Here is a 21,162-nt window from a genome sequence, read left to right on the forward strand (position 1 = left end):
AATCTATACGTCTGGCGCCTTGCATGGAAAATAGGGGCCGGGGGCATAGATTAGGGGGCAGGGGGCCCCTGCGCCCCGTATGGACGGGCCGCCACTGAATTTGGCTCAGGGTTACTATAAGTTAGGACTGGATGACGGCTGTGGTTTATATCCGTTGATGCACGACTAGACCCATTTGGGGTCTTCCGTTGAGATGAGAGGCTAGCACACATAGGGTGTGGATTGGAGAAGGATATTTACAAGCTATTATATTACCTGCATTTGGACTTTTTTTTCTTTCTTTGCTGCACTTACTCCTATAAAGACTATCGCTTAGTACCTGTAGTTATTTCACATACATTTTGGATTACTCATCCCTGTTGATTTTTTGATTTATGATTTTTTCTGATGCCATTGTTACGGCACTATTTTGCACATTGGAAAGTGAGATTGTCATTAGCACTTTATACCTTAGGATTGGTTCAGAGGTATCCATGAACAGTATTAGCACTTTATTATTAGCACTTTATATTTTAGTGTTGTTGTAGTGTTATTTAGTGCTGCTTCACTACATATCACATATACTTTTTGGTGCTGGGAACACTTTAGAATTCAGCTGCTTTATATACCCTGTTTCCCCTAAAATAAGACCTAGCATGATTGTCGGTGATGGCTGCAATATAAGCCCTACCCCCCAAATAAGCCCTAGTTAAAGTCCTTGTAGGTCTTATTTTCAGGGTAGGGCTTATTTTCGGGGGAAACAGGGTAGGGCTTATTTGGGGGGTAGGGCTTATATTGCAGCCATCACCGACAATCGCGCTAGGTCTTATTTTCGGGGAAACAGGGTATATCTCGTGTATTAAGCACTTTATGACGTTTATCGTTTACACGTTTAGTGGCGCATCAGTACTTCACGTTCAAACTACAAGTGTATATAAACCGCATTTTCTGATGGTTTCCTATGGAATGGAGGTTCCAGCATCTGAATAAACTTCAGCTAAGCCACATCATTTATAAAATAAAAAAATATGGATTTTTGTACAATTTTTTGTCCATCTTTTATCATTTATTAGGCATAGAACTACAAATTTGCAGGGCTATCATTTAAAGAGACTAAGACTCCTTTCACACTGACGGCGCCCGGGCATCAGCGGTAAAGCGGCGCTATTTTTAGCGCTGCTTTACCGTCGTTTTAGCGGCGCTATTTGGCGCTATTTGGTTTTAACCTCCTGCTAGCGGCCGAAAAGGGGTTAAATCCGCCCGCGAAACGCCGTTTTGCCCGCGGTATCGCAGCGCTGCCCCATTGATTTCAATAGGGAGGAGCATTAGAGGAGCGGTGAGTTCACCACTCCTTCACCGCTCCAAAGTAGCTGCTGGCAGGACTTTTTCTGAAGCCCCGCTAGAGCACCACTCCAGTGTGAAAGCCCCCGGGCTTTCACACTGGAGTGAATGGAGCAGCTGTTTTAGGGCGGTTTGCAGGCGCTATTTTTACCGCTATAGCGCCTGCAAAATGCTCCAGTGTGAAAGGGGTCTAAAAAAAAACCCCTCTAATTTATAAAAATGTTTTTATTGGCAGGTGTTCCACAGTAATTGTGGATTTATATACAACTGAAAATATAATTAGGTCACACATATACCTCAGTGGGAATTATATATATATTTTTTTATTTTTAGAGCCCAAGGGATGAATAATGTTATAAATAAAACATTGGCAGAGTATTAGGTGCCTTGCCAAAAATATATTTTTTTTTTTCTTTGCTGTCATGCCTGGACCTACACAAACGTAAATCAATTAGTAAAACTAGATATTGATTGCAGTATTGATCGCCTTGTGTACTTTACAGCTCCCTACCAGGTGACATTTTCATTCGATGCGGGAAATGGGCCTATGGAGGTTTCTCTGCTGTCCATCACGGCCTTGAATGATGGTCAATGGCATTACGTCAGAGCCGAGAGGAATATTAAGGAAACCAGCCTTGTCGCGGATAACCAGCCAAGGAAGCTGGTGCAAACCCCGTTTGATGGGCGATTACGACCGCTACTGAATGCTCAGCTCTATGTGGGTGAGTCCAGTTTTCTTTCAAGCTATATAAAATTACTTTAATACTGTGCGTTAAAATAATAGTTGACCTATTCCCAACTGCAGTATATAGATCAAAGTTCTCAGGGACAGTACTCTGCCCGTAGGCAGTGCTGTGTTTTTTGTTTCTGCTTAGTGTCCGTGATGGAACCGTCCAGCGCCCAGCTTGGGTGCTTCCGTCAGTATACAGCTTCCTCTAGTCTGGACCCCGAAACCAAGTATTATAGCTGAATATTGTGCCCAAGTACTAGACGACACTAGCTTAGATGCAAACTGGCTCTGACTTTATTAAAACTCAGACACATACTTTATACCCAGAGGAGGACATGCCCCTCTTGGGAATATTATCATGACAATGCACACTGTAGACCAGGGGTAGGCAACCTCCGCCCTCCAGCTGTGGTGAAACTACAAATCCCATGAGACACTGCAAGAACCTGACAATCACAGGCATGACTCCTAAAGGCAGAGGCATGATGGGATTTGTAGTTTCACCACAGCTGGAGTGTCGAGGTTGCCTACCCCTGCAGTGTAGACAGTAATGAACAGCCAACATAAACAATAATCTAATTAAACCATAAGCTAATCAACATAAACACATAACATCCCACAATAGTTAATAGTTAGATAACAAGGTAAAGTGGACACAATATTAACCGCTTGCCGACCAGCCGCCGTCATTTTACTGCGGCAGGTCTGCACGATCCTGCCAACCATTGAAGCTATGCGTCGGCTCGCGGGATCAGGACAGCAGGTGTGCGCGCGCTGCACAGTGGGGGGGTGCTGATGCTCGTGGCCGACGGTGGCGATGACTGCCGGCCATGAGCGATCATGAGCAGGAGACACAGAACAGGGACGAGTTTGTGTAAACACACACTTCTCTGTTCTGTTCTGAGAGGAGTGACAGATCGTGTGTTCCTATTAGCTAGGAACAACGATCTGTCACTTCCTCTAGTCAGTCCCCTCCCCCCCTCAATTGGAGCCACCTCCCAGGGAACACAGTTAACCCCTTGATCGCCCCCTGGTGTTAACCCCTGCACTGCCAGTGACATTTTTACTGTAATCAATGCATTTTTATAGCACTGATCGCTGTATAAATGCCAACGGTCCCAAAAATGTGTCAAAATCATCCGATGTGTCCACCATAATGTGGCAGTCTTGATAAAATTTGCAGATCGCCGCCATTACTAATAAAAAAAAAGAAAAGAAAAATGTTATAATCTGTCCCCTATTGTGTAGATGCTATAACTTATGAGCAAACCAATCAATATACACTTATTGCGATTTTTTTTTACCAAAAATATGTAGAAGAATCCATATCAGCCTAAACTGAGAAAAAATTAGCTTTTTTTAAAAAGAAATGGGGATATTTATTATAGCAAAAAATACAAAATATTGTGTTTTTTTCAAAATTGTCGCTCTTTTTTTGTTTATAGCGCAAAAAATAAAAACCGCAGAGGTGATCAAATACCACCAAAAGAAAGCTCTATTTGTGGTAAAAAAAAGTACCTCAATTTAGTTTAGGTGCAGCGTCGCACAACCGCACAATCTTCCGAGGCTGAAGTGGTTAATCACATCTCCAAGAGATGCTCAGACAGGCAGAAACAATTGGTGACTCAATTAACAATGGGAATACACACCTAGGAGGCACACAGTGGGTGAGACATACTTAGCAAAAAAAAAACATATAACACCCTAATAAACAGACTATAGCAGGAGACCCCAGTATCAGGTTGGTTTGAACTGATCATATTAACATCAGCTCTGAGTCTAATAAAGAAGTTATTTCTGGTTTGGGCACAAAGGACCCAAATCTGTGTGTTTCGGGACCCAAACCTGAAGAAGGACCACTCCAAGGGTCCCCTCCCAAAGAGTAGTGCTCCCTTAAAAGCCAGGGCCCATAGTCAGTGGGCAAGAGGCCACCCTGCAGTCCCTTCCAAAAGCCCCTGTCTTGATTGGGTCTGTCGCAGTGTCTTAATCCTGTAGGTGGCGATATAATCCTATGGCCAAGAATAGAGGAGCTCAGAGAAAGGTATTTTAGAATGAGTAATAAAAATCCCGTTATTACATGAATTTCAAAAAGTTATAAATAACCAACGATACATATTTTTTTTTTACATTTGTGTCCAATTTTAAGCTTATATTAAAAACATGTGTAGAGTATTTATGAAGACAACATATCAAATGAAAACCTCGTATGTCCTCAGAGCAGTGTAACAGTGTATTGCTATGAAAAATGCAAGAGTGCTGTAATCACAACCCCCCATCCCCTTCCAATTAAGACATCGTTGATGTTACCATGTGTCAATGCTGCCTCTGGGGAGTTAGGGGCCTGAATCTATTGAGAATGTTCTCCAACACTTTGGACAGTCTCACGAGGCTTCGAGCACCCAGCTTTTTTGGTGAGGCGGTGGTGGGACACCATGATGTCACCAATGCCTCGGAAAGTGGACAGAAGCCAGGTTCCAAAGTAAGTATTATTGTTTTCTACGATGCTTCAATTAAGGGGGAGGGGGGGGGGGTGGGAAGGACTTTAGTTAAAGGGGACCTTATGTTTTAATGAAAGGTCTGCTCTAATATGATATTAAACCCTTAAAAAATAAATTCAGCACTGGAGGTCCACACTTACTTGAGAAGCTTATTCTTTTTTTAAAAAGTGTTCCTTTTCATCTGTGTTTGGCTGGTCCCAAACTGCATCAGGCAGGATGACTCCCTTCTGAGTTTACTTTGTTCAATACCAGACCCTAATCCTGGATGAAGGTCTAGTATAGGTGTGTGACCTGCTAGATTAATGGTTAGTGGAGAAAGGTCAACAGAGAAGGATCTCTTACATTTATGACCAATGGGACAAGGGACCACTTACATCAGTAAACAGTTCAAAGAACAATGTCCTTTACATTAGAGGTTATATTTTTGGTTTGTCTAGGAACCCCTAGCAACCACTGGAATAATCTTGGATGGGAAACGTTGATCTAGGCCATTACTGGAATCTAGAGCATTTAAAGACTGGCTCTACATCATTAGAAATTTCAGGAGCTGACTATGACTTTCTTTTCCATAGGTGGGACTGCATCCAAACAGAGGGGCTTTGTGGGGTGTATCCGTTACCTCCAACTGAATGGCCAGACATTGGATCTGGAGGAAAAAGCCAAAGTGTCTCCAGGGATCAGGCCGGGCTGTCCTGGCCATTGCAGTAGCTATGGAAACCTTTGCCACAACAATGGAAAGTGTGTGGAGAAACGCAATGGATACACCTGCGACTGCACAAACTCCGCCTTTGAGGGACCTTACTGTAAGAAAGGTGAGGCGTGTATTGCCATTGGAGGAATTACTTGAGTATGAATTCTCTTCCTGTTCATGTCATCAAGTCAGCCTTTCCCAACCTTTTTAAAATGGAGGAACCCTTGAAATAACTTCTAGATCTCAGGGCATCCCTGCTAATAACTACTATATCTGCTCGTTGAACATTGTGGAACAATGCTGTGATCAGTAGGTGGAGATAAAAGCATAAATAAAAGTTTAGGGAATGTGACAGACTTAGAGTATTTGACACCCAGGGATGCTCTATACAACACAACTGATTGCAGTAGTAATAGTGAAATTAAAATGTGTTAATAATAATAGAAATGTCTAGAAAAAAAAATCCAGATAGCAAAAACTGTAGTGTAAACCTGCATTGGATTTCAGTGGAAAAATTACCCACTTATCCAGATGGTCAAATGAAAGGACCCTCTTGACATTGGTGATGAGTGGGAGGAATGCTCTTTACATTGGTGATCATTGGTAAGAATGCTTTTTACATTTGGGATAAATAAAAACAATGTTCCTTACATTGGTGACCAATGAAAACGATCTTCCTTACATTGGCAGCCTGTGAGAATGATACTCCTTACTTTGCTGGTCAGTGGAAAGAATGCTCCTTACATTGGTGGTCAGTGGGAAGAATACCCCCTACATTGGTGGTCAGCGGGACAAATATCGCCTACATTGGTGGTTAGCGGGAAAAACGTCCATTACATTGGTGGTGAGTGGGAAGAATGTCCATTACATTGGTGGTGAGTGGGAAGAATGCTCCTTACATTGGTGGTGAGTGGGAAGAATGTTCCTTACATTGGTGGCCAGTGGGAAGAATGTCCATTACATTAGTGATCAGTGGGAAGAATGAACCTTACATTATTGGTCAGTGAGAAGAATGCTCCTTACATGGGTGATCAGTAGGAAGAATGCCCCTTACATTGGTGGGCATTGGTAAGAATGCTTCTTACATTTGGGATAAGTAAGAACAATGCTCCACACATTGGTGGCCAGTGGAAAGAGTGCTCCTTACATTGGCAGCCAATGAAAAGGATCCTCCTTACATTGGCAGCCAGTAAGAATAATGTTCATTACATTGATGGTCAGTGAGAAAAATGTCCTTTTCATTGGTTGTCAGAGGGAAGAATACCCCCTAAATTGGTGGTTAGCCAGAAGAATGAAGATTGGTGGCCAGTAGGAAGAATGCTCCTTACATTGGTGGTCAATGGGAAGAATGCGCCTTTCATTGGTGGTCAGTGGGAAGAATGTGCCTTACATTGATGGTCCATGGGGAGAATACTCCTTACATTGGTGGTCAGTAGCAAGAGTACCCCTTATATTGGTGTTTGGTAGATGAAAACTCCTTGCATTGGTGAACACTGGATATAATTCTCCATACATTTCTGGCAGTGGGAAGAATGCGCCTTAGATTTGTAGTCAGTGGGAGCAATAACCCCCCCCCCCACCCCCCCCGGTCCTTACAGAAAGCTGGGAAAATTATTGGTATTAGTGGATGTTTATCTGAGAGTCAAAAATTGCTCATTGCTCAAGGAACCCCTAGCAACCTCTAGAGGAACTCCAAGGTTCCACAAAACCCTGGTTGATTAGGGCCTTTGAGTGGTGGATTCCAGCTCTTTATATTTTTATGGTAGTTTGGAGCTTGTCCCACACAGGACATCTCATTCAGTTTTGTTCTTACTTTTTTTTAAATACCTTGTCTATATTTCTGTTGTCTTTCTAGAGGTTTCTGCAATGTTTGAAGCTGGGACCTCGGTCACCTATGTTTTCCAGGAGCCGTATCCAGTGTCCAGGAACGCCAGTGCATCAGTCTCAGCGATATACGCAGACACAGTGATATCCAGGGAAAATATCGCCTTCAGCTTTCTTACAGCTCAGGCTCCGAGCCTCTTACTCTACGTCGACTCCTTCTATCAGGACTACCTGGCTGTACTGCTCTGCAGGAATGGTGAGTCTCTTACATGTCCTGTATATCTCTTAGCAGAGCTTATTCAGCCTCTTGTTCTGGACTGGAATTTACTAATTTGAGTGTTGTCAGTTATTCTGTGTGGATGGTTAAAGCTAAACTCTGGGACTCTGGAATTAGCAAATCGTGTCTAAATCAGGGGTTTCCAAACTTTGCAAAGGGCCAGTTTTACTGTTCTTTAGACTTTAGGGGGGGTCAGATTGTGACCAGTAGGGATAGACAATGTCTCAGGCCCAGCATCAGTGAGAATAAACATGGCCTCAGGATTGGTGGTCAGTAGGACAAGCAGTAGTGCCCCATCCATGTTATCAGTGGGAGGAATAGTGCCCCATCAATGTTATCAGTGGGAGGAATAGTGATCCATCATTGGTGTCAGTGGAAGGAATAGTGCCCCATAATTGGTGTCAGTGGAAGGAATAGTGCCCCATCATTGGTGTCAGTGGAAGGAATAGTGCCCCATCATTGGTGTCAGTGGAAGAAATATTGCCCCATCATTGGTGGTAGTGGCAGGAATAGTGCCCGATTAATGGTGTCAGTGGGAGGAATAGTGCCCCATCATTAGTGTCAATGGGAAGAATAGTATCCCATCATTGGTGTCAGTGGAGGAATAGTGCCCCATCATTGGTGTCAGGGCGAGGAATAGTGCCCATCATTGGTGTTAGTGGTAAAAATAGTGCCCCATCATTGGTGTCAGTGGGAGCACTGTTTAATCCACCATCTTAAAATGAAAAGAGTATGGCACCACTATAAACCTACCAAGACATGGCCGTCCACCTAAACTGACAGGCCGGGCAAGGAGAGCATTCATCAGAGAAGTGCCAAGAGGTCCATGGTAACTCTGGAGGAGCTGCAGAGATCCACAGCTCAGGTGGGAGAATCTGTCCACAGGACAACTATTAGTCGTGTTCTCCACAAATCTGCCCTTTATGCCATAAGAAGTCCCTTTTGCAGTTTGCAAGAAGCCATGTGGGGGACTCAGAAAACATGTGGAAGGTGTTCTGGTCAGATGAGACCAAAATGAAACTTTTAGAAGCAAAACGCTATGTGTGGCCGAAAACTAACACTGGACATCACCCTGAACACACCATCCTCACCGTGAAACATGGTGGTGGCAGCATCATGTGGTGGGGATGCTTTTCTTCAGCAGGGACAGGGAAGCTGGTTAGAGTTGATGGGAAGATGGATGGAGCCAAATACAGGGCAATTTTAGAAAAAAAACCTGTTGGAGTCTGCAAAAGACTTAAGACTGGGGGTGGAGGTTCACCTTCCAGCAGGACAACGACCCGAAACATACAGCCAGAGCTACAATGGAATGGTTTAGATGAAAGCATATTCATATGGTAAAATGGCCCAGTCACAGTCCAGACCTAAATCCAATTGAGGATCTGTGGCAAGACTTGAAAATTGCTGTTCACAGACGCTCTCCATCCAATCTGACAGAGCTTGAGATATTCTACAAAGAAGAATGGGCAGAAATGTCCCTCTCTAGATGTGCAAAGCTGGTAGAGACATCCCAAAAAGACTTGCAGCTGTAATTGCAGTGAAAGGGGGTTCTACAAAGTATTGGGGGGGGGGGGCCCTATACAAATGCATGCCACACTTTTCACATATTTATTTGTAAAAAATTTTGAAAAAAAAAAATTGAAAACCATTTATCATTTTCCTCCCACCTCACAATTATGTGCCACTTTGTGTTGGTCTATCACATAAAATCCCAATAAAATAATTTTTTTTTGGTTGTAACATGACAAAATGAGGAAAATTTTAAGGGGTATGAATACCTTTTCAAGGTACTGTATGCAGTGGCGTAGCGTGGGTTGTCAGCACCCGGGGCAAGGCAAGTAATTTACGCCCCCTAACCTGTGGGCATTTAGCACCCAAGAATGGGGGCCCAGGTTCCTCCACTCACAGTCTGAGCCTCTGATTGGCCACCTGCAGCCTTTTATTAATGGTTAGATCTGAGATATCTCTTTGATTACAGTAGTCAAAGAGATATCTTCTCAGTATCAGCCAATAATAAAAGGCTGCGGGCAGCCAATCAGAGGTCTAGGTTGTAAATAACAAGGAGCACCTTATATACAGCAGAGCAGGCAGCCAATAGTAACCCAGACGTAAGGGTTGTGCATATTATTTAATGCTAGACATACTACAGGAGACAGTCAGAAATTGCAGGCATACTATAGGAGATGGTCAGAGACTGCAGACATACTACAGGAGATGGTCAGAGACTGCAGACATACTACAGGAGATGGTCAGAGACTGCAGACATACTACAGGAGATGGTCAGAGACTGCAGACATACTACAGGAGATGATAAGAGTCTTAATGGAGCATTGTTAAATACTACTTGTGCATTCTGCGCAGAGTGCAGAGTTCAGGAGTGCAGTATGTACAGAGTTCATGAGTGTACTGCGTACAGGGTACAAAGATCAGGAGTGTGCTATATACAAAGTGCAAAGATCAAGATTATGCTACGTACCAAAAATCAGGAGTACCCTATATACAGAGTGTAAAGTTTAGGAGAGCGCTAGGTACAGAGTTCAGAGTGCAATTCATACAGAGTGAAGAGCTCAGGAGTGTACTGCATACACCGTGCAGAATTCAGTAGTGAGCTACGTACAGAGTGCAAAGATTAGGAGTGTGCTAAATACAAAAAGAAAAGATTAAGATTCTACTACGCACTGAGTGCAAAGATCAGGACTGTCCTATGTACTGAGTGCAGGATTCAGGAGTGCACTACATACAGAGTGAAGAGTTCAAAAGTGCAAATAGTTCAGGAGAGCGCTACACAGAGTGAGCAGAGTTCAGAAGTGCACTGCATAGAGATTGCACTGCAGAGTTCATGACTGTGCTACGTACAGATTGCAGGGCTCAGGAATGCATGTCTCACAGGACAGTAACTCCCCTTCCAGTACAGAGCTCTCCTCCCACCCACAAATCCTCTCTTCCCCACCTACAAAGTATCAGGAGAGGGGCTGCTACAGAAGTGCAGCTACAGCTTACAGTAGGAGTGCAATGTTGTTAGGTGGGGAGAGGGGACATTAGTGCAATGAGGGGGTATAGGCAATGATATTGGTGCTAAGTTAATAGGGCATTGATGCTAAATGGGGGGGGGGGGGCAATGTGCTAATTTCTAACTTTGGGGAGAGTTGGAACATTGGTGCTAAGTGGGGGGAAATTTGGGATAAGTGAAGAGAGAGGGGTTACTTGGGATAAGTGGAGGATATTGGGGATACATGGGAGGAGAGGAGAAACATTTGGGTTAAGTGGCGGGACAGGAGGGACATTGGGGATAAGTGGGGGGAGAGGAGGGGCATTTCGAATAAGTGGGAGGGGAGGGGGGACATTTAGGATAAGTGAGGATAAGTGGGATAATGGGGATAATTGGGGGGACAGGAGGAACATTGGAGGGACAGGAGGGACATTGGGGGAATGGGAGGGACCATGAGGATAAGTGGGAGGACAGGAGGGACACTGAGGATAAGTGGGGGGAGAGGAGGAACATTTGGAATAAGTGAGAGGAGGGGCATTGGGGATAAGTGGGGGGACAGGAGGGACATTGGGGGACAGGAGAAACATTGGAGGGACATTGGGGGGGACAGGAGGGACATTGGGGGACAGGAGGAACATTGGGGGACAGGAGGAACATTGGGGGACAGGAGAAACATTGAAGGGGGGGCGGGAGGGAGATTGAGGATAAGTGGGAGGACAGGAGGGACATTGGGGGAAATGAGGAACATTGGAGGGACAGGAGGGACATTGAGGGGACAGGAGAGAAACTGAGGATAAGTGGGGGGAGAGGAGGAACATTTGGGATAAGTGAGAGGAGAGGAGGGGCATTGGGGATAAGTGGGGGGACAGGAGGAACATTGGAGGAACAGGAGTGACATTGAGGATAAGTGGGGGGACAGGAGGGACATTGAGGATAAGTGGGGGTACTGGAGGGACATTGGGGGGACAGGAGGGACATTGGGGATAAGTGGGGGACAGGAGGGACATTGGGGGACAGGAGGAACATTGGGGGGGACGGGAAGGACATTGAGCATGAGTGGGAGGATAGGAGGGACATTGGGGGACAGGAGGAACGTGGGGGGGGGGCGGGAGGGACATTGAGCATGAGTGGGAGGATAGGAGGGACATTGGGGGACAGGAGGAACGTGGGGGGGGGGCGGGAGGGACATTGAGGATAAGTGGAAGGACAGCAGGGACATTGGGGGACAGGAGGAACATGGGGGGGCGGGAGGGATATTGAGGATAAGTGGGAGGACAGGAGGGACATTATGGGACAGGAGGAACATGGGGGGGATGGACAGGAGGGACATTGAGGATAAGTGGGGGACAGGAGGGACATTGGGGATAAGTGGGGGACAGGAGGAACATTGGGGGGGGGACAGGAGGGACATTGAGGATAAGTGGGAGGACAGGAGGGACATTGGGGGACAGGAGGGACATCAGGGATAAGTGGGGGACAGGAGGAACATGGTGGGGGACAGGAGGGACATTGAGGATAAGTGGGGGGACAGGAGGGACATTGAGGATAAGTGGGGGACAGGAGGGACATTGGGGATAAGTGGGGGGCAGGAGGGACATTGGGGGGGGACAGGAGGGACATTGAGGATAAGTGGGAGGACAGGTGGGACATGGGGGGGGACAGGAGGGACATTAAGGATAAGTGGGGGACAGGAGGAACATTGGGGGACAGGAGGGACATTGGGGATAAGTGGGGGGCAGGAGGGACATTGGGAATAAGTGGGGGGCAGGAGGGACATTGGGGGACAAGAGGAATATTCGGGGGGCGGGAGGGACATTGGGGATAAGTGGGGGGCAGGAGGGACATTGGGGGATGAAAGGAATATTCGGGGGGAGGGAGGGACATTGGGGATAAGTGGGGGCAGGAGGGACATTGGGGGACAAGAGGAATATTCGGGGGGCGGGAGGGACATTGGGGATAAGTGGGGGGAAGGGGGGGACAGGAGGAATATTGGGGGGGCGGGAGGGACATTGAGTATAAGTGGGAGGACAGGAGGGACATGGGGGGGGACAGGAGGGACATTGAGGATAAGTGGGGGACAGGAGGGACATTGGGGGGCAGGAGGAACATTGGGGGGGGCAGGAGGGACATTGAGGATAAGTGGGAGGAAAGGAGGGACATTGGGGATAAGTGGGGGGCAGGAGGGACATTGGGGGACAAGAGGAATATACAGGGGGGGGCAGGAGGGACATTGGGGATAGGTGGGGGGCAGGAGGGGCATTGGGGGACAAGAGGAATATTTGGGGGGGGGCAGGAGGGACATTGGGGGACAGGGGGGACATTGGGGATAAGTGGGGGCAGGAGGGACATTGGGGGACAGGAGGAATATTTGGGGGGGCGGGAGGGACATTGAGGATAAGTGGGAGGAAAGGAGGGACATTGGGGATAAGTGGGGGGCAGGAGGGACATTGGGGGACAAGAGGAATATACAGGGGGGGGCAGGAGGGACATTGGGGGACAGGAGGGACATTGGGGATAGGTGGGGGGCAGGAGGGGCATTGGGGGACAAGAGGACTATTTGGGGGGGGCAGGAGGGACATTGGGGGACATTGGGGATAAGTGGGGGCAGGAGGGACATTGGGGGACAGGAGGAATATTTGGGGGGCGGGAGGGACATTGAGGATAAGTGGGAGGACAGGAGGGACATTGGGGGGACATTGGGGGGGCGAGCGGGAGATACATTTGAGATAAGTGGGGGAGAGGGTGATGCTCTGTGTATGTGAAGTGTACATCTGTTTCACATACCGCAGTTCACTTGGTCAGGAAGATCCGGTTCCCCGGAGATGTTATCATTGCATGTGGGGTAGAGCTGGACTGGCTGCCGCACTGTAGAAATGGGAGATCCAGTCCAGAGCGGCGGAGGAGAAGACGGCGGCGTTTCACACAGTAAGGCGGAGGCGGGACTCCTGGAGCAATCCAGCCCTGCCACCGCACGTGACCCCCGTTCATCCAATCACAGGGCACCCGCTGCCCATGCCGCAACACAGCCAGTGACACCGTCCGTACACAGTTAGCATTTGGACGGCGTGTCACTGGCACCTGATGCTGTGCCCCCCCAAAATTTTGCGCCCGGGGCCACGGCACCCCCCGCACCCCCCACGCTACGCCACTGACTGTATGTATGGTTTGTATTGAAAGTTGGAGAGGCTCCTTCACTTGGGACAGTAATATTTATCAACAATATCCCTCAAGAAATATATGAAGATAAATGAATTCCACTATATCAGACTGCTGGGATTGTATGAGCTTTGCCTCATAGCCTGTTGTAGACCATTGCCATGCACTCTGTGATTCTTGATTAATCAAAGCATTGCTTAGATGTGCATTTCATGGTTATTTGGATCCCCTATTGTTTCTGTCTGTCTTCTCATCTATGTGTTTATACTTGTAAGAATGTGTATTGTACAGTACCTTGTATCCAGGGTGTAGGTGCTGAATAGTCTGGTCACCTAGGCTGGTTTAAGTGACTAGTTAATTAGCTCATGTTAATTATATCATTGTCAGTTGCTAGAGGGGGAATTTCTCCAACAGCCCTTCCTGCGGATAAGGCTGTCTACGTGCCCAGTTACTGATTGAATTACTTGTTGAAAAGTTTGAATATACCTGTTTCTCATGTTACTGAATGTACAGTTTACTTCACCCTGTGTCATTATGCAAAGAAGAGGAAATTGTTCCAGAGTGTATATCTCTTTGTGCCTGTGTTTCAAAACACAGTTGATGTTTTTCGCCACCCGACGCTGTGAATGATCCAAGAGATCTTGGATCATTCTGGTACTGAGCAAGGGAAGCTTATACAATGGACATACTCCTCATGAGTATGGGGGTTCGTCACAAGGTGTCTCCATCAAAATGCCCTCTTACGTCCAGTGTCCCCATCAGAGTGCCCCCTTACATAAGTGCCCCCATTAGCAGGCCCCCTTACATCAGGTGCCCCCATCAGAAGGCCACCTTTCATCAGGTGTCCCCATCAGAGTGCCATTTTACATCAGGTGTCCCCATCAGAGTGCCCCCTTACATCAGGTGCCCCCATCAGAGGGCCCCCTTTCATTAGGTGTCCCCATCAGAGTTCCCCTTTACATCAGATGTACCCATCAGAGCGCCCCTTTACATCAGGTGCCCCCATCAGAGGGCCCCCTTTCATCAGGTGTCCCCATCAGAGTTCCCCTTTACATCAGGTGTCCCCATTAGAGTGCTCCTTTACATCAGGTGTCCCCATCAGAGCACTCCCTTACATCAAGTGCCCCCATCAGAGGGCCCCCTTTCATCAGGTGTCCCCATCAGAGGGCCTCCTTACATCAGGTGTCGCCATCAGAGGGCCCCCTTTCATCAGGTGTCCCCATCAGAGTGCCCCCTTACATCAGGTGCCCCCATCAGAGCGCTCCCTTTCATCAGGTGTCCTCTGATGCTGAAGATTGGGCATTCACATGGCATAATTAGGATGCCGCCAACTACCAATCACTGCAGAGGAGGTGGGGAATCTGCGCTGGGGACCGGCTAGCTTGTGATGCACCATTTAGTAATGCCTGCTATAGACTGCTAAAGATAGTTTCTTTCATCTTGATTGAGTGACCAGTGCGCTTTATTTCCGCATGCTTCACAGATATTCCATGGCGTGACTTCATCATCACCCTTGCATTGTGGCAGAGAGAGCGCCAGGATCCTGCGGCTCGGGAGATAAACGCGTTAGTCGTTAAGTTGATTACCCCATCAACCCGACAAGCTGAAAGCGCGCTTGTAATTTTGTAAACAAATCTCGAAAACAAATTCATTTTTTTCTTTCGTGACAATTTACACACTTTTTTTCTTGAGTCAGAATTAAAAGGCTCCCAACGAGCTGGAGATCCGCAGCTTCATATCACCAGATGTCTTTCCAAACGACAAATTTACCAAATAACAGTCCCCAGAGGCAGAGCGCTAATTAACAAACAGGTTTTCAGCCCAGCTGTTCGGAATATCGCATCTTGTTTTTTTTTTGTTTTTTTTTTTAACATTGATGCAGTAATATCGAGTACTGCGTTTTAAGACCAGCTAGACACCGGCAGATATTTCAAGACTGAATGACAGCAGGAATGACTTGCTTGGATGTTATAAGGCATTAAACGGGAGAGATGCCTGTCCTAAATCACCGCAATGTTGTCATGTAAGCAAAAATTCCACCGAACGCAATTTGTCCTCTGCAACACTAATATTTGGTAATGTCTTGACCTCCCTTCTTTAATTAGATTCCACCGTAATTATTTTTTCTTTGAACTCATTAATATCCTCTTCTGAGAGACGGAGGCTTTTTAATAAGTTGAAATAGCGTTCTTAATCATTTTAATTGTCAGGCCGGGCAAATTTTTAATCTTGGAGAGGATTCTACAATTCTGACTCTCTGAATGCCCGGTGGGATTTATGAGGAATTTTTTTTTTTTTTTTGCAGTAGATTTACAGATTAAACTGACTCAGGGAATTCTTTAATTTATTAAATTAGAAAGGAAAAAAAAAAGTTGTTATTGGACAAGGTGTGTTGTTGAGAAGTCAATACGCTCTTTCGCTTAGAAAAAAAAATGAAAAAAAGAAAGAAAACCGTTATAGCAAAATTATAGTGGGAGTTGTTTGTGTGTGTTGGTAGCACTGGACATGTTCTGATCATAGTTGGGTTGCTTTGTTGTCCTACTGGTTGGGGGTTCAATCTTAGTGTTGTGTGGGAACCATGTTAAGTTCCTAGGCTGCTTGAGTTCTGACTGGATGTGTTCTGATTGTAGTTGGGTTGCTTTGTTGTCCTCCTGGTTGGGGGTGCAAACTGTGGTGATGTGTGGGAACTAGGTTACTCAACTCCTGACTGATGTACTGTGGTTATAATTGGGTTGTTTTGCTGTTCTCCTGGTTGAGGGTGCCATGTTGGTGATGTGTGGGAACATGGTTATGGTTCAAGGCTGCGTGAGTTCTGACTGGATGTGTTCTGATCGTAGTTGGGTTGCTTTGTTGTCCTTCTGGTTGGGGGTGCAAATGGAAGTGTTTTGTGTTACGTCCTGGAAATGTTGTGATTATAGTTGGGTGTTTTGTTGTCCTCCTGGTTGGGGGGTACAAATAGTGGTCATGTGTGGAAACCATGCTATGGTCCTAGGCTACTCAACTCCTGACTGGATATGTTGTGATCGTAGTTGGGTTGCTTTGTTGTCCTCCTGGTTGGGGGTGCAAACGGTGGTGATGTGTGGGAACTAGGTTACTCAACTCCTGACTGATGTACTGTGGTTATAATTGGGTTGCTTTGCTGTTCTCCTGGTTAAGGGTGCCATGTTGGTGATGTGTGGGAACATGGTTATGGTTCAAGGCTGCGTGAGTTCTGACTGGATGTGTTCTGAACGTAGTTGGGTTGCTTTGTTGTCCTTCTGGTTGGGAGTGCAAATGGAAGTGTTTTGTGTTACGTCCTGGAAATGTTGTGATTATAGTTGGATGTTTTGTTGTCCTCCTGGTTGGGGGTTACAATTAGTGGTCATGTGTGGAAACCATGCTATGGTCCTAGGCTACTCAACTCCTGACTGGATATGTTGTGATCGTAGTTGGATTGCTTTGTTGTCCTCCTGGTTGGGGGTGCAAATAGTGGTGATGTATGGTAACTGTGTTACAGTCCTAAGCTAGTCAGCTCCTGACTGGAAATGTTGTGATCATAGTTGGGTGCTTTGTTGTCCTCCTGGTTTGGGGTGTAAATGGTTGTGATATATGGGAACCATGTAATGGTCCTAGGCTACTCAACTCCTGACTGGATGTATTGTGATCTTGGTTGGGTTGCTTCATTGTCCTCCTGGTTGGGGGTGCAAATGGTGGTGATGTGTGGGAACCATGTTACAGTCCTAGGCTACTCAACTCCTGACTGGAAATGTTGTGACTGTAGTTGGGTTGCTTTGTTGTCCTCCTGGTTGGGGTGCAATGGTGGTGATATGTGAGAATAGTATTACTGTCCAAGGATACTCACTCCTGACTGGAGGGGCTGTGATTGTAGTTGGAAGGCTTTGTTGTCCTCCTGGTGGGGGGGTTGTCCTGCTTATTGGTTAGGATGGTGGGGTAAGCATGACAGCTATACCCCACCCCATTTTTCAGGACTTGACGGATTATCCTCGTAACAGTGGGACTTGCTGAATTTTCCATACAGTTGGATTTGTGCAGTGTCAACGAATAGCCAAGCACCCATCCCATAAATGGGTTACATGAGGATTTGCAGAAGAGGAAAAGTGCCCCCCCCCCCCCCCCACCACCACCAAATAAAGAGAGAGCCTTAAAATTGGCAGTCTGGGGTCATTAGTCTAGTTGGTTATAACCATAGGTGTGCGCAGCCTATCGCATTAGGGTGTGCACATCAAATGTATTAAAACATGGACGGTGTCACTAGAGCAGTGGACTTCTCAGTAGAGCAGAGATTGGTGTCAGTAGGGCCATGGACAGTGTCACTAGCTTTTTATTTTTATTATTTTAATTTTATGCAATTTTTTTAGGAGCCTTGTTCAGGGGCATTGGTGCAATATCAGCAGAAGGAATCTGCACCTCAAGCGGTGATTAGGGTGTGCCCAGGCACACCCGGCACACCCCCTGCGCACGCCTATGGTTATAACCATCAACATGCTCATGTAGGCCTCCTATGAGATCTACATGACCTACATGACGTATACTGTCTGGTGGAGGGTGTACTAATTACTAGGGATGGGCCGAACACCCCCCGGTTCGGAACATGCAAACAGGCAAAAAATTTGTTCGAACACCGTTAAAGTCTATGGGACACGAACATGAAAAATCAAAAGTGATAATTTTAAGGGTTAATATGCAAGTTATTGTCATAAAAAGTGTTTGGAGACCCGGCTCCTGCCCCAGGGGACATGGATCAATGCAAAAAAAAGTTTTAAAAACGTCTGGTTTTTCGGGAGCAGGGATTTTAATAATGCTTAAAGTGAAACAAAAAAAGTGAAATATTCCTTTAAATTTCATACCTGGGGGGTGTCTATAGCATGCCTGTAAAGTGGCGCGTGTTTCCCGTGTTTAGAACAGTCCGAGAGCAAAATGACATTTCTAAAGGAAGTCATTTAAAAGTACTCGCGGCTATAATGAATTGTTGGTCCCAGCAATACAGATAAAAGAAGTCATTGATCCCCCCAGTCCATTACCAGGCCCTTTGGGTCTGGTATGAATATTAAGGGGAACCCCGAACCAAAATAAAAAAAAAAATTGCATGGGGTCCCCCCAAATTCCATACCAGGCCCTTGCCAAAATTAAGCAATGACCTTCAGGTCGGTCCCGCACGCACACAAACAGTAATCGTCTCCCACCTGTGAAGTATCACCACGAACCTCAGATCATGGCCAGTAATTCTAACATCAGACATACTCTGTAAAATTAAAGTGGCAACCTGTAAAGGCTTTTAAAGTGTCACTTATAGATAGTAATATTTACCTCGTCTGTCGCCGTTGCACGGGAGTGTGCAATTTTAAAGCATGGTATGTTTGGTATCTATTTACTCGGTGTGACATTCTTTTTTATATCTTAACAACAAGTTGGATTATGTATTGTGTTTTTTTGCAATAAAAAAATAAAATAAAAATTTAGTTTTTCAAAAAACAAAATGCGTACCTTTTGACATTAACAAAAGTGCAAAACCCACAAAATGATTCTCTAGGGCAGGTGTCTCCAAACTGCGGCCCGAGGGCCAGATGTGGCCCCTTTACTGGCCTTTACCCGGCCCTTGGGGCACTATTCCTCCCAATTATGTGAGGCACTAAACCTCCCACTGACAGACAATGGGGCATTATTTCTTCCACTGATACCCATGATGGTGTATTAATCCTGCCACTAATACCAATGATGGGACACTACTCCTCCTACTGACCACCAAGCCTGAGGCCACGTTCTCATGCTGGGCCCGAGATATTTTCCACCCCAGCTGGCCACCATCCGGCCCCCCTAAAGTCTGAAGGACGGTAAACTCGGCCTTTGTTTGGGAAGTTTGGAGACCCCTGCTCTAGGTCTTCTGCTTTAAACAAAAAAAAAAAAGATATAATAATGTTTGGGGGTTCTAAGTAATTTTCTAAGAAAAAATGCTGCCAAACATGCCAGAAAAGGCCTGGAGGTCAAAAAGCCTAAATTGTGAAATGGAGAATAAATGGAAAAAGTTGGCCAAGTAGCCATTTTAAACCTCCATAAACAGGCGTCTTACTTAGAGATCCCTCTTTGGTATATTTTCCATATTCCTATCTGCCCATTACAATGGAAGTTGCCCTTTTGGCACCGATTGTTTTTTTTTTCATCTTATTGTTATTCCAGCTTATAAAAACCCAGATCTCCCATTATTGGATTTTATTTGCACATAAATGAAATGTTGAGTTTTACTTCGAGGGGGAAAACCTTCCCCATCTATCTCCAGAATTAAGGAACGCATTGTGTTCCGCTATGAATAGATATCTTATTAAAGGCAGAATTTATTTCCCGGCTGAACTTCAGAACCTTGTTACAATGTAACATGATTGATTGAACCCCCTATTTATGTCAATGTGTTGCGCACAGCAAGACGATCAACAAAATGTACTCGCAATTTGCATCTATTGTATCTGCTGAGTCGGGAACCAGCGCAGCAGATTGCAGAGCTTTAATTCCTGTCTATTTTAGAGAGAAACCCGCAGCTGTCTGCAATCTTTATTTCCAATAATATCTCAGGGGAGAAGGCGAATATTAGCTGTCACCTCAAATTGACCGATATAAGATTAAGGAACCTTTAGGACCATCTTTGGAGCGCGGTAATTTATTTCATATAGTGCGTGCGTATATATGGAGTGATCACCTTTGTAGGCGCCATCTGTTCACAACGCACACGTGTGATAATGAAACGTTGGCCACGGACTTCTCCGGGGATTGGGCAGAAATATGGCCGTCTAAAAAAAAATATTTTGTGTATTGAATTTTATATTATTTGAATGTTGAGAGATATTAAAGGAACCTTCACCCTCACTTTCCCCTCATTGGACAAAATATAATATATATATATATACACACAGTATCTCACAAAAGTGAGTACACCCCTCAGTCATATTTTTGTAAATCTTTTCTTCTATCTTTTCCTGTGACAACACTGAAGAAATGACACTTGTCTACAATGTAAAGTAGTGAGTGTACAGCTTGTATAACAGTGTAAATTTGCTGTCCCCTCAAAATAACTCAACACACAGCCATTAATGTCTAAACCGCTGGCAACAAAAGTGAGTACACCCCTAAGTGAAAATGTCCAAATTGGGCCCAAAGTGTCAATATTTTGTGTGGCCACCATTATTTTCCAGCACTGCCTTAATTCTCTTGGACATGGAGGTCACCAGAGCTTCACAGGTTGCCACTGGAGTCCTCTTCCATTCCTCCATGATGATATCACGGAGCTGGTGGATGTTAGAGACCTTGTGCTCCTCCACCTTCCGTTTGAGGATGTCCCACAGATGATCAATAGGGTTTAGGTCTAGAGACATGCTTGGCCAGTCCATCACCTTTACCCTCAGCTTCTTTAGCAAGGCAGTGGTCATCTTGGAGGTGTGTTTGGGGTCATTATCATGTTGGAATATTGCCCTGCGGCCCAGTCTCCGAAGGGAAGGGATCATGCTCTGCTTCAGTATGTCACAGTACATGTTGGCATTCATGGTTCCCTCAATGATCTGTAGCTCCCCAGTGCCGGCAGCACTCATGCAGCCCCAGACCATGACACTCCCACCACCATGCTTGACTGTAGACAAGACACACTTGTCTTTGTCCTCCTCACCTGGTTGCCGCCACACACGCTTGTCACCA

The 21,162-nt window shown here is 45.8% G+C and overlaps 1 protein-coding gene across 2 annotated transcripts in view; it reads left to right on the top strand.

Moving 5' to 3' along the window:
* The window catches only part of LOC141147244 (contactin-associated protein-like 5), a 514,695-nt gene that overhangs the window by 431,420 nt on the left and 62,113 nt on the right, over positions 1 to 21,162 (top strand). The window contains exons 17-19 of one of the 2 annotated variants that reach the window (XM_073634437.1): positions 1,824 to 2,042; positions 5,121 to 5,360; positions 7,145 to 7,319. In XM_073634437.1, the coding sequence (XP_073490538.1) occupies positions 1,824 to 2,042; positions 5,121 to 5,360; positions 7,145 to 7,319 (634 nt within the window). Of the gene's footprint in view, positions 1 to 1,823; positions 2,043 to 5,120; positions 5,361 to 7,094; positions 7,320 to 21,162 lie in introns of both variants that reach the window. The other variant, XM_073634436.1, reaches the window with a different exon arrangement.

The sequence above is a fragment of the Aquarana catesbeiana genome, linkage group LG06 (genome assembly GCF_042186555.1).
Source record: "Aquarana catesbeiana isolate 2022-GZ linkage group LG06, ASM4218655v1, whole genome shotgun sequence".
Taxonomy (NCBI): domain Eukaryota; kingdom Metazoa; phylum Chordata; class Amphibia; order Anura; family Ranidae; genus Aquarana; species Aquarana catesbeiana.